This window comes from Cannabis sativa, chromosome 8, assembly GCF_029168945.1.
Source record: "Cannabis sativa cultivar Pink pepper isolate KNU-18-1 chromosome 8, ASM2916894v1, whole genome shotgun sequence".
NCBI classification, from domain to species: Eukaryota; Viridiplantae; Streptophyta; class Magnoliopsida; order Rosales; family Cannabaceae; genus Cannabis; species Cannabis sativa.
Genome location: NC_083608.1, coordinates 41,262,503 through 41,276,106, shown reverse-complemented (window position 1 = coordinate 41,276,106; position 13,604 = coordinate 41,262,503). Strand labels below are relative to the sequence as shown.

At 32.3% G+C, this 13,604-nt stretch overlaps 1 protein-coding gene and 7 non-coding genes across 8 annotated transcripts; 1 reads left to right on the top strand and 7 right to left on the bottom strand.

Moving 5' to 3' along the window:
- Positions 1–1,034: 1,034 nt before the first annotated feature.
- Positions 1,035–4,643, top strand: LOC115700457 (uncharacterized). The gene is made up of 9 exons (XM_030627995.2): positions 1,035–1,687; positions 1,836–1,883; positions 1,964–2,023; positions 2,346–2,429; positions 2,551–2,655; positions 3,154–3,267; positions 3,412–3,512; positions 3,830–3,941; positions 4,194–4,643. The coding sequence occupies exons 1-9, from the start codon at positions 1,184–1,186 to the stop codon at positions 4,320–4,322; spliced, it is 1,257 nt and encodes a 418-aa protein (XP_030483855.2). The 5' UTR covers positions 1,035–1,183; the 3' UTR covers positions 4,323–4,643.
- A 2,445-nt stretch (positions 4,644–7,088) lies between these two features.
- LOC115701737 (small nucleolar RNA snoR97) lies at positions 7,089–7,197 on the bottom strand. The gene has a single exon (XR_004008723.1). It is a non-coding gene; the product is annotated as a small nucleolar RNA snoR97 (small nucleolar RNA).
- An 80-nt stretch (positions 7,198–7,277) lies between these two features.
- On the bottom strand, positions 7,278–7,392 carry LOC115701685 (small nucleolar RNA Z278). The gene has a single exon (XR_004008674.1). It is a non-coding gene; the product is annotated as a small nucleolar RNA Z278 (small nucleolar RNA).
- Positions 7,393–7,622: 230 nt separating this feature from the next.
- On the bottom strand, positions 7,623–7,716 carry LOC115701672 (small nucleolar RNA Z223). The gene has a single exon (XR_004008662.1). It is a non-coding gene; the product is annotated as a small nucleolar RNA Z223 (small nucleolar RNA).
- A 57-nt stretch (positions 7,717–7,773) lies between these two features.
- LOC115701751 (small nucleolar RNA U36a) lies at positions 7,774–7,860 on the bottom strand. The gene has a single exon (XR_004008737.2). It is a non-coding gene; the product is annotated as a small nucleolar RNA U36a (small nucleolar RNA).
- A 278-nt stretch (positions 7,861–8,138) lies between these two features.
- On the bottom strand, positions 8,139–8,284 carry LOC115701756 (small nucleolar RNA snoR134). Its single transcript, XR_004008742.2, has one exon. It is a non-coding gene; the product is annotated as a small nucleolar RNA snoR134 (small nucleolar RNA).
- Positions 8,285–8,386: 102 nt separating this feature from the next.
- LOC115701722 (small nucleolar RNA R11/Z151) lies at positions 8,387–8,473 on the bottom strand. Its single transcript, XR_004008709.1, has one exon. It is a non-coding gene; the product is annotated as a small nucleolar RNA R11/Z151 (small nucleolar RNA).
- Positions 8,474–8,617: 144 nt separating this feature from the next.
- LOC115701713 (small nucleolar RNA Z157/R69/R10) lies at positions 8,618–8,713 on the bottom strand. The gene has a single exon (XR_004008700.2). It is a non-coding gene; the product is annotated as a small nucleolar RNA Z157/R69/R10 (small nucleolar RNA).
- Positions 8,714–13,604: the final 4,891 nt, after the last annotated feature.

Sequence of the window (13,604 nt, the reverse complement as noted above, 5' to 3'; positions counted from 1 at the left end):
TCACCTTATCCCAAATTTTAACAAAATAATATTTACATAGTTTCTGTTTTATTATATAATTTTATTGTCATGATATATATTTTAATTGTAGTATATAATTTGGTTAGTATAGTATATATATACTGATAATAAATATATTTTATTATTATTGTTAGTATATATATTTTGGTGAATGATATATGTATCTTTTTAAAATAATATTATTTTCTATTGTACTTTTATTGACGTGATATATAATTTTATTAGCATCATATATATTTTTAATTTTATTTTTTTGTTATTATATATATATTTCTAAAGTATATATTTTTAATTATATAGTATATAAATTTTATCATATAGTATATTATTTTAGATCTATTTAGTTTTTATTTTATTATATATAAAGTTGATATATAATTTTATAAGTATGATATAATTATTTAATAGTATATAATTTTGTTAATATGATATATATAAATTTTTTTAATGATATTATATACATTTTTTAATTTTTTATTGCAGGTATAAATATTTTGTTGTATAATATATAGTTTTTGTTGTGTATATTATATAGTTTATTTAAAATAATATTTAATTTCTATTTTATTATAAATCATGTGTTAAATGTATATTAAATCAATTAATATATATTTTTAAATAATATATATAAAATTATAAATGTATTTTAAAGTATATAACCATAATTAGATTAACATAATGATAATTGGATCAGTTTAGTCGGTTATCCATTAGATCGGATGTCTGATCCGATTAGATTTTTAAAATTTACATCCGATTTAATTCAATTATGATTGGATGTTCGATTCTATTAAATTAGTTGAAATTGAATTGATCAGATATAATAGAATTTGATGATTTTGTGCACACCTCTAATTTTTGTTATAATATATTATTATTTAATATTAAAAAATTATATAATTTAATTCTTATATATTTTTTTAAAAAATAATATATAATAAATATATTTTTATAATTTTTATTAGTTAATTTATTATATTTAATTATTTTATTAAAAGTTTTAAGATGTTTTTGCATTTTAGCCCTACAAACAACCTCAGTTGCTTGCTTACCGGCCCTGTCTAATACTTGAAATTAGAGCCCAACTCTGAACTCTTTTCAGGCTATTTCTTCTTTTAGTTTCAATTAATTACAAAACCACCCGCCATAGCCGAAAACTTGTATGAATCGTCTGACTCACCTGGGCATCCGCTTCAACTCTCTCCACTCGGACACCCTATTCGCCACCTTCTCCACCGTCGCTCTCTGTCATCCCCGTCCTCCTACTCTAAACCGCGTCACCTTTTCGTCTCTCTCGCAATTATCAACCCTTCGCAAATTCTCAAATCCACCTTCCTCCATATCCGTCGAACGTCCTCGATCTGACCTCATACGGTCGTCGATGGATTCACAGTCACCGGAAATTGATGCGCCGGAGGGCGAGGACTTTGTCCGCATCGAAGGCGCTACTGCTGAGGATTTATCGGAAAGCATTGTTCGCGTGGATGAACCAAGGGAGAACGTAGCTCTAACGAGCTCCCCCCCGGCCCCAATTGAGGATAATTCGGAGCAAAGAATGGTTCTTCCCGAAGAGCTATCGAGGAGTGTGGTGGTGCTCCAGTGTGAATCTTCGGCAGAAGGTGGCGTTTGCGATGTGTACCTGGTCGGAACTGCGCACGTTTCAATGGTAATCTGTTGAATAACAAAAATTGAATTTTTAAAAAAGGGAAGAAATCTATGTAGGCAATTTGTTATCTTTGCGAATTTTAAGATTTACTTGGGCAATAACGGATGTGAATTTGATGGCTTGGGGTTGATTCTTTGTGTCGTTGCAGGAATCTTGCAGAGAGGTAGAAGCTGTTATCAGTTATTTGAAACCAGAAGTGAGTACTTTACCGTTTCTTGATGATTTGATTATTCGGCATGATTATGAGAATTCTCATGTTTGTGTCTTTGATTGTAGGTTGTCTTCTTGGAGCTGTGCTCGAGCAGGGTGGCGGTGCTTACCCCTCAGAATTTGAAGGTCCGTCTTCATCGTTTTTGTTTTGTACGAAAGATCAGTTCTTTTTGGAGTTTTGTTCGTGTAAACTTTTCCAATGAAAGAATGGTGTTGTTTATTGCTTTAAATCGTGTATAGGCACGATCTTCTTTCCAAGATTACTTTGAAAACTGGATGTGTTCAAATGACTTTTTAAAATGAAACCTGCTTGCTTTGTAATGTTTAGGCTGACTTATGTTTTCTCAATAGACTATAGTTCTGCCACTATTTTGTTCTACGTAGCTTATTTTGCACACTGTAAATTTTTGATCTTCAAATTGCATATATTCTCACTTCATTTATCCAGATACCAACAATGGGAGAAATGGTAGATTTGTGGAAGAAAAATCACAACCTTTTTGGAATACTATACAGTTGGTTTCTCGCCAAGGTATGCCTCCACATCTCAATTAGAGTTTTAGTTTATCTATTTGATATATATGCGATTATTAGATATTTAGAATACTATTAATAATTTCATGCATAATAATTCTCTTCCTTGATTTCTGAAGGTTGCTAATAAGTTGGAAGTTTTCCCTGGTACTGAGTTTCGTGTGGCATATGAAGAAGCTATGAAGTATGGTGGTAGGGTGATACTTGGTGATCGTCCAGTGCAGGTATACATTTTTCCTAACCTACCCTGTGGCTACTATATTATTCTGCTGAAGTAACATTAACATACCATGTGGCTGCCATATTATTTCTGCTGAAGTAACATTTAGAGAGACGTGGCCTACTTTATAAGTATCTATACGTGACATCTTCATATTCAAATTACTTTTACCATCCTTTTGATTGAGGGAACTTAAGAGGTCCATCATGCATGAAAGCTTTATAGGATTTCAAACTAGCAGAGTGCGAGATTTGCTACCCCAATCAAGATATTGTAATTCCTTGTGAGTTTTAGAGTTAAGACCAGGTGTACTCTTAGCGTCTTAGACATTTAAGTCGGTCATAATAATTTTATTTCCCTTGAAAATGACCATGTTCCCCCTCCCTTCCTTTTTGATGATAGCTCATATCCAATCGTTTCTTTTGTTTCTTATCCTCATTCTGTCAACATTTTATGTGATCACAAAGAGACTGTTAGTAATGGCTTGATATTTGCCAAGCAGATTACACTACGAAGGACATGGTGGAAAATGCCACGTTGGCATAAGATTAAGCTGATCTATGCTATGCTTTTTCAAGCAGTCTTTTTACCAAGTTCTGATGAACTTAATAAAATGGTGAGCTTAGATTTCCTGTCAATTTATCTTTGAATCTAAGGATTTTATTCTGAGTACTATATATTTTTTTTAAGTTTAAAAACTAGACTTGTATCTTATTTTGCTTAATATGGATGCTTCTAATTTTGTCTTGCTTACCTTCAGCTAAAAGAAATGGATGATGTTGACATGCTGACTCTTGTCATTCAAGAGATGAGTAAGGCGTTTCCCACTCTGATGGAGACTCTTGTACATGAGAGAGACCAGTTAGTATTTCTTTCTTTCCATTAATATTCAACAAGAACCTTTTGCTGCATTCTTTGACAATGTTGACAACCTAATTTATCCATACATCAAATACACCAGGGGTAGACATCCACCTGTCTGTGTTTGCTTTAAGGATATCTAATGGATCTTCTTTTCTTGTGTCTGCTGTGGTGCCACAGTCTAAAGTGAAAGACAATTTACATATAAAACATTAAGAGAGTTCTTTACTCATTATACTACCTTATTCATTTATTCTTGGATCATATTCTAGAACTACTTATGTTTTATTCATTTGTTAAATGGTTGCTTATTTCAGGTACATGTCGTTAAAATTACTAGGAATTGCCAGAGAGCGCAGCTCAGTAGTAGCAGTTGTTGGAAAGGGGCACCTGCAAGGAATTAAAAAGCATTGGCAGCAGCCTGTTGTGGTAAGTGATCCCTTCATCTTCCTAGTTAGCTCATCAGTCATCATTGTCACAATATATTGAAACCTTTCATGTAAAAAACACATGGTCATGTCATCCTATTATTGTCAGAAACTAGAAAGTAGAAATAGTACACAGATTCATCTCTTTCTCAGACGCTATCTAACATAGTTGGTATCTGTTTGTAACTTTGAGACGTGTTGTGTTGTGTTCACTTTACGTTGCACTGATCAATTGTCTGTCCCCATTTCGCAGTTGAAGGATCTTATGGAACTTCCCACGAAAAAGGAAACTGTTTCAGGTGGACGGGTACTTAAAACTTTTGGTTGTGCAGTTGTTGGGGCAGCCATTATATCGGGTATCTATCTTGCATGCAAGAAATGAATACCGAGTCTCTTTGTGCAAGAAGAGGTTTTCTCAATTCCAAATACATGTGAATTCTTTTAATTGGTTACAAATGGGCATAAGAGAAGATGCTTTTACCGGGGTAGAGAAACTTAAACCATAAGAACTTAGCGTAGAAATGTAATTGCTTCCAAGTCCCTTACATTCTTTTATATTGTGGAATTGTTGTTACTTCCTTCGGAAAAATGTAATTGATGAATGAAAAAAAAACAATAGTTTTCCTGTTTATATATGATTTAGGATATACAAGTTACTGGTATTTGAATTCCTACGTACAATTCTTTTTCTAAAAAAGAAAAATATCTACTACCATTGGAACTAGCCTTAACACTACTTAGAATATATCTTAGAAAGTGTTATATGATTGATGTTTTTTAGTGTTATCATATTTTATTTTTACTTTAAAACTATCTATACCTTCTATTTAATTTATTTTTCATACAAAATTACTTATTGGAGAAGTGATTTAATATTTTTAATATTTTTCATTTTCTAAAGTTTGCTGCGTTTGTTGCAGAATCTGTCCCTGGCTGGATCAATTATTATTTTTTCTTTTTTGAAAATGTGGCTGGATGAATTATCGTCCAACCTTTTTAGCTGTAAACTAAATAAGGTTAGAAATAATAGAGATAATTTATGAGGGGAATCTGCAAAAATTCCATTCCAAATAGAGATGGAAATTGGTCGGTTAATGTACGGGGAATGCAATTCCCGCCCCCATTCCCGTTACCTATTTATACCCCATCCCCGTCTAATAACCAACGGATTCGGGGTAGGGGAATACCCATCGGTTATGGGGAACTCATCGGGTATCCATTAAGGTAAAATGAAAAAACAAATTAATTTAAAATAATTGAAAAAAATAAGTTAAACTAATATTCTCACAAATATTTATTATGCATTCATAATTCATAGAAGATAAAAAATAAACCTACTTAAAAAAAGCATAACCTAATAGAAAATAAAAACCAAATATGTGTCAAAGTTTGAAAAAAAAACAAAAAAAATTATATATATCTATATCGGGATCGGATATGGTGCGGATAGTATTATCCCCGCCCCCGCCCCATCCCCGCTTCGGGTATTGAAATTGTCCCCCACCACCGCCCCATTAACCACTAAGATGGGGAATCCCCACCCCATTAGGGGCAGGTCCCCGCGGTTACCCGTTCCCGCGATATAAATTTCCATCTCTAATTCCAAAATGAAAAAAAAAAAAAATGAAATAATTATGATTCTGGCATGTATACCGAATGAAAATCTTATCTTATTCTCAATTTTACAAGAATTTGTATGTTTATCATTTGCTTCTCTCATTCATTGGAAATGTATACTAATTTTTGGCCTACGTCCACTAAAACCTCAAAAATATTTTGCAATAGTCCACGAAGGAGTAATTAGAACACTTCATAATAAAACCCATTTGTGTTGGAATATTCATTTCATTCGATCATAGTCATATAGGCCTTGTAGTCGCACCTTAACTATCCTCCCACACTAACTGAGTTGGGTAAATAATTCTATCCAGGCATTTATATAAATATGGAAAATTTGACTTATGGTGTACATAAATCAATTCCATCCAAAAATAATTAAGTCTAAAATATTTATTGAATGTTAAATCAATTAGATGACTAAAATTAATTGAATCAAGTTAAATAGTAAAATTTAATATGGATAAAACACTTTTATGTATAAATCTTGAACAATGAGACCTGAGCCCCACTGCCACTTTCATCCTCCAATATTTTCGGATTAACCAATGGAAAGGCCTTAAAATAGATTTTAAATCTAAGTTCATTACTTCAACTGCTGAATGTTCTTTTTAGCCAATGCAAATAACTACAAGGGCCTTGTCTTCTCCATTTAGGCAACTAAACATATTCAGGTTATGATTTCAATTCAATCTTTAATATCATTAGCTTTTTGGTAAGAAAAAGGTTTTTTGTGGTTACTTTTATTTGAAAAAAGAAATATAAACAGGGAAAAAGTAACAGAAAGCCTATGGATAACAAGGCAATCTGTGTCGCAAGACCTGTAAGAGATTCATTATATGCCCTAAAAACGAGATGCACAGACACATAAATAAGTCTGGGCATTAGATACCATGGGCAAGTACCAATTAATGAGAATTATAATATCAAATTAGTGTCATTATGGTATTAATACATTCGGCCAATTCTTCAAGAAACAGTAATAATAAAATTTATGTACAAGGAGTTTTCGGATCAAATGGCATTGAGAGAACATTTTGAAATGGAAGGAAATAACATTTTAATGCATGATTAGAAATAATTTAATAATTTTTTATATGTTTTTTAAATTTCATTCCCATTCCCATTCCCACATTCCCATTCCCATTCCCATTCCCATTCCCATTCCCATTCCCATTCCCATTCCCATTCCCATTCCCATTCCCATTCCCATTCCCATTCCCATTCCCATTCCCATTCCCATTCCCATTCCCATTCCCATTCCCATTCCATTTCCATTCCCATTCCCATTCATATTCCTATTCCCATTCCCATTCCCATTCCCATTCCCATTCCCATTCCCATTCCCATTCCCATTCCCATTCCCATTCCCATTCCCATTCCCATTCCTTAAGTTTCAGTGTAACATCCCCATCCACATTTATAGACTGCAAAATCTCACTGAAATCTCACAAAGCTAAACCTACAAATTTAACAGACCCTATATCACGTACAAAAAATAAGCTCTAAGGCAATAAACATGTACTTGTTCACATGTAGTGCTGTTATTTAACTCCATTCTCGTAGAATTACAAAAGATGAAGCTGATAGACAACACACGATTTATGAGTTTTTTCAGACTCTTATACCTACCACTTAATTAAGGATAAGAGTATAGTTAAACTCAAAAATATAGAATACTTTTTGAAAACAAAAGAAATTCAACTAATGATATAGCTTCGCCTCAGTTAAATCCATTAAATTCATATGAAATGAAGTATCGCCAAGGGGTTCTCCCTGTAAACAGGGTCTCGACTCCACAACACCTCAAACAATTGGATTGAATCATCCCAGACTTAGTGAATACTCAATAAATACAATAATAAAACAAATATAATAACAATTCGTAAGAAAAGGAGCCTCAGTTAAATCCATTAATGTCATATGAAATGTAGATTCACCAAGGGGTTCTCCCTGAAAACAGGGTCTCAGCTTCAATACAACTCAACAAATTGGATTGACTCATCAATGGAAAACACAGATTAAAATACAAATCAACCAAGAACAGCATCCATGACAATAAACAAAATGGCTCAGGTTATATAAACAGCTCTATCAATCAAGAATTTTCTGAAGCAGAACTGGCATTAAAGCTGAAGTTTACATCATCACAGCCAATTAGAAATCAAGGAAAGGTAACAAGTGAATGAATAAATGAAATAAAACTATTTGTAAATTGGCTCATATTAAGAAATTCAACCATAATTTATTTTTGTACTTCATGGAATACACTCAGAAGCGCGGATAAATATTAATCATTGCCAAAAAGAAATAAGAAATTAAAACACCAATCAAATTTATAACATTACAAATCAAACACAAACAAATTAATCAAAATCAAAAGCACAATCAAATGTGACGGACGTCTTTAGAGAAAAAATCATTAAAACCATTTACCACCACGTGTAACACCGCCAAAATAATATTGGCCTCAAGGACTAGCGTTGTTTTCATCGTGTAATTTATACTAAAAAAACAAGCTAAAGGTGTAGGGAGGCCCACAATAGAGTTAGCAAGGAAAAATATAGATAATTTGATGAAGTGATGTAGCCGTTTCTTTGACACAGCCAAGCCGTGGTAAAATATATTGAAGCCAAACTGCAACACTGAACGGCGCCGTTATAGCACGTGCATTGGGGCTTTGGCCGTCAAAAGGGTAATCAGGTAAGCCCGGGGTGCAACATGCGAAGGTTCAAGAGAAAGTGAACCCATAAACACAACAATCTAAGCAAAATTTTGACTTTATTTCATGAAAAAGGTTAAAAAGACCAAATAAGAGTTTTAGAGAAGGGGCTTCAGTGTGTGTAACATTCAGATCACTGACTATAAAATCTCACTGAAATCCGCTAAGATAATTTATGTTATCATCATAAGCCAACTTTTGATTCTAAGCCTAAAAATTTACAAACACAAAGCTAAGCCTAAAAGTTAAACTGACCCTATAACACACAAAAACAAAATCAATAAACCATTTTTTTTTTATTTTTATAAAATTTGAGGAATGTAGAAAAACAAAGAATAGAATATGCTCAGACAGCCAAGGGTTTGTAATCAGATTCTGAGTATTTCCCAGATCAGAAACTCTAGTCCACAAAATTGTATCATCACCACACTCTTCTCTTCCAAAGAAGATGTAAAAATAATTTTTGTAATCATATAAGACGAATGAAATTAAAAAAACAAAAATAAATAAATAAATGAATAAAAAGAGAGATTTCAAACAACACCAGCATAAGAGGCGAATGCTGTAGATGAGTCGTTTATTTAATAAACAGGCTTATGTTCGTTAGTATATATACAAAGACAAAATGGAGAAAAGAGGCATAAGAAACTCACTAGGTTTTTATTGCGATTGCTGAGTGCCTGGTTTGGGCTTGGGCCTTAATTGACATTTGCGTTAGTACACCCCAAAAATTTGAAGGGAAATTTTCACAATTGCACAAAAATAGAAAACAATTAACAAAAATACGGTGACACTTAAAAACATATATATACGGAAACTGTCACCAACCTTTCTTTGAGTTTTAAAATGAATTGGAGCTTTTTTTTTTTTTTTTTTTTGATAACTGAATTGCAGCTTTATTCTTTGTTCAGTGAGATACATAATCATTGTTTCTAGTCACTTTTTGTTGTGATTAAAGACAAATCACACCGATTAATGAATCAAAAGTATGAATCAAACAAGATTCAAAATTAAAATTTGATGCTAAAATGAACAAAAGTTAGAATAGTATTGTTAGATGAAACTACGAATTCCACATATGGAACTAGAAATAAAAAACTCAAATTATGTGGTTCGAACTCAAATGAGTGTACTCTATGGGTGAATAAGTACTAAACCTTCATTCTTCCAAAAAAAAATAGTACTAAACCTTCTTCTTTATTGATTTCAAGAATAGAGTTATAAATAACCAGGATTACTAAAAGAGTTTTAAAAAACTCAACTCATAACATAACAGTACATCGAAACCCTCTCAAATCCCTTAAAGAAAACCTAAAACTCACATGGAGAAACACACAAACACTCTTAGAGAAACTCACGTGGAAAAAAGACTAATCTCTCTTGGAAAGGCTTACATGGAGAAACACTTAATTCTTTTAGAGAAAAAATTCAACTCATATGAAGATGACAAAGTACTGAAACACTCAAAACTTGGTTATTCTCTCATTTCTCCACATTTCATCTCACACTTGAATGTTGGGGTATTAACTTAAGTTCCACATCAAATGAATAGATAGGAATTGCCTTGAATATAAATGTTCCACCAATTAAATTAGTATGAGGTCATTTGAGAAGGTACCTAAAAATAAATCCATGTAGAATAGGCTCAAAGCGGACAATAGTATACTAATGTGGGAGTTAAGGTGAGCTTGTGACCCAACAAGATGGATGAACGGAGCCCAACAAGTGGTATGAAGGCTAAAGGTTCAGAAGTTGGGATAATGGGCTGCATTTGCGTTGTGTGAAAGAAGCCCTCAATGTGATCTTGTGATTGAAGAATTGTATGGTACTTTGTATCCGAAGATATTGTAGTGGTCAAGTGGTGTGTCTTGTTTGTGATTAGAATAGTATGAAATGGAGATCTGTGTTTAGTACCTAGTATCGAAAGTCTCCTTGACAATGTTGATGGTCAGGCAGTGAGTTTCGTTGGTAGTAGTGGAAGTACAAGATAGTTTCACTCAAGGGCAGACCACAAGTAGTGGTCCTAGGTTTGATGGGGGATTGTTGGGATATAAACCCAAATCCCATATTGGAAAAATATACAAGAATTTGTCTTGAATATAAGTGTTTCACCTACTCTATTAGTCTATTGTAATGAGGTCTTTTGAGAATGTACCCAAAATCAAATCAACGTAGCGGAACTATATATCATACTAATGTGAGAATTAAGGTGAGCTTGCAGTCCAACAAGATGGATGAATGGGCCCAACACTTTCAATGCAATGGTTACTAGGTCTTACTCTTTTGATCAAATATTATGAGATTTTTTTTTTGGATTTTTTTTCATTATGAAGTCATGGCTTCACTCTCTTGTAAAACTAAGGAATAGAAATTATTAGTTTTCACTGAGGGTAGTATTGAATGACAATGGATTTTAAAGGCCAGTTTCTCAAGACCTACTTTTTATAAGTCTCATCTTTCAAAGTTTTTTCTATCTTTCGAAATTTTATTTATTCAAATTGAATGTACAACTTCCAGTTGATTCCTAACAAAGGAACCAAGAAACAAATGCAACCCTTAAAAAAAAACTTATACACGTAAAGCTTCAACCTACTCCCTGTCTAGAATCTGAACCTTATCAATAACAAAATTGTTTATTTTATACAATATGTATTTCTTTATCAAAGCAACTACATAATCAATTCTATGGATCTTTTTTTTTTTCATAAAGCTAGATTCTTAGTAGTCAGAGTAACTGCTACAATGGAAGCTGCAAAAACTCTCCTCCGAAATTGAGAAAGGCCATGCTTTAAAATCCACTTCACAAGCATATTCAGGTTGTACATATTGATTTTCCAGCCAAGCCAAGATTTAATGCTATTAAGACATGCATGACTAAAATAGCACTCAAGAAAAAGATGAGCTATATCCTCTTTAAGATGTCTGCAAATTAAACAATTAGGATTAGATGAAATACCAAACCTATGCATTCTTTCTGTATTGTTATGTCTGTCAAGTTGAGCAAAGCCATAAATAAATGCATGCTATGGCACATTAAACTCCACACCACTGTAGAGCAAAGGACTTGTCTAGTTTTATCCTCCTTTAGCTGCATATATACATTTTGAATATTGTAGCTGTTGTATATTGGTTAAATATAATAACAAAGGTAAGCACATTGTGGTACTTTATACTTTTGTAAGTTTTACATTATGAGTATGTGAACTTTGACATAGTGTAAAATATAATTATTAATTATGTTTTGGGGTTTAAATTGACCTTATAGAGTGTATAAAGTTGCTCAAGAAGTTGGGAATTGTTTGGAGATGTCGAAGCGGACATTTACACAATTACGGTCAAACTACATGAACACATTGCATGGGACATGCAATTTTGTAATTAGGAATCTGTCAAACTGTTCTAGGTGACATGTCACCTACTAGTGGATGACATGTCACTTGGTTCATAAAAGTTGATTTTTTAGCAATTCCTTCTATTGCATTTTTGGCTCCAATTTTTTTTTTGGCTCCAAATTTAAGTCAAAGTGTTATGATCCTATTGGTTGAGAGCTAAGACGACTTCTACACTATATATAAAAGATTTATGAGAGTTAGAATTTAATGTACACATTTTCTCATCTCTCTAAAAACACTTCTTTCTCTAGATCCCAATGTTACTTGTTCTCTCCAAGAAGTTTATCAAGAAATTCTTGACTTGCATAAATTTCACAAGACTTGTGTATTCCGCTTCTCATCCATAATGAAGAATCTTCAATCATCAATGGAGGCTTAGGAATAGAGATTTTAGACAACATTTATCAAATGTTTCAAGCCTTTTGGGGTACTAATTTGGGTTACATCTTTCTAACTCAAATCTTTTTCTTTACATTCCTTTTACTTGTGTTCATATTTTTTTATCTCCTACTGTTTTGATACATATTATTATGACATTGTATTATATTGAGTTAATTCATATCATTTAATCTATTATGTATTCCATATTTTTTTTTTAATATTATTATTATTATCAAGACTCATGTTCATCCCATGAATATGAGTCTTGATCATCATCTTGGCTCTTAATTTTTCAAAAAAAATATGTTGACGCTGAAAAGTGGCCAACACTCATTCACTAGATTAACAAGATGAAATAAAAGTTAAGTAAATATGAACGAGAGGCACAAATAATTTAAATAGTATCTGATAATAGTTATCAATTTGATAGCAAATTATTCACTGAGTTGTAAAATAAATAAAATAATTAAGAGTTTTTCGTCAATATCGAACCAAAACTTTATAAAATGTCAATTGTTTGGAAAACAAAACTGGTCCTATTTGAGTGCCATATTCATGTCCTTCATAGATTTTCCAGCAAAAAGCTCATCACTCTCAAGTAAAAGAAAATATATTATTAAGTTTTAAAAGATAGAATATAATGGCTGGCCAAGAAGTACTCTTAAAAAAATCATCGAAATCAAAATTAGAAAGTCCAACAAATCTACTTGACAGAGAAGTATATAGTGGTTTCAACATCACCCACTTTGCCTTTATAAGATAAATTCAATTCTTCCCAATTTTGTGATGCACGAGGTAATTAGAGGTGCAAATGTCAATATCAAAAACAGCATCGATACCACAAATTATTATTATTATAATTATTACTTTAAGTTAAAGAATATTGCTTACAACAATATATACCAATAGTTTAAAACCACACACAATATGGGTCGTTTGTTTGATGGTAATGGGCTAGACCGAAATAAAATAGAATACTAATAGGCATGATTCTTTTGTTTGGTTAGAAATAACAATTTTGCAAAAGAATTTCATTCTAATGCTTATTTCCCAAACTAACATAATTGCTTTTCTATTGGGAAACTTACAAAAATACTGGAATTTTGGTTAAGTTTTACAAAAATACTGTGACACGAAATTTTTTTCAAAAATACTGTGTTTTTATAAAACACCAGTAAAACACAAAGTAGTATCACTCAAAACAACAGTAGAACACTAGTAAAACACCAGTAGAACACCAGTGAAACTTAACACCGTATACTGCAGTATGAAACTTATAAAAAAATACAGTAAAAAAGTAAAAAATACCGCCTGGCAGTATTTTTGTAAAAAAATAGTAAAAGTTAGTATACCATGTAAATTTCCCTTTCCATTTTTTATTTGGTGGAATTATAATTCCATTTCACTACTTATTAATTCATAGCCTAATTACCCCTCTTTCTCATTTGACAGATCAACAATTTTTTTTTCTTTTACTCTAGCCATGGGCCAAGCCCAACAAATCCTAACCTTAGAAAACTGAAGATTAACCTGGCGTAGATCATACCATTTT

Bases quoted from the DNA above. Each gene is read 5' to 3' on its own strand.
- LOC115700457 (XM_030627995.2), top strand. From the start codon at position 1,184: ATGAATCGTCTGACTCACCTGGGCATCCGCTTCAACTCTCTCCACTCG. The intron at 3,268-3,411 runs GTGAGCTTAGAT...GCTTACCTTCAG, and splicing joins CTGATGAACTTAATAAAATG to CTAAAAGAAATGGATGATGT. The intron at 3,942-4,193 runs GTAAGTGATCCC...CCCATTTCGCAG, and splicing joins ATTGGCAGCAGCCTGTTGTG to TTGAAGGATCTTATGGAACT.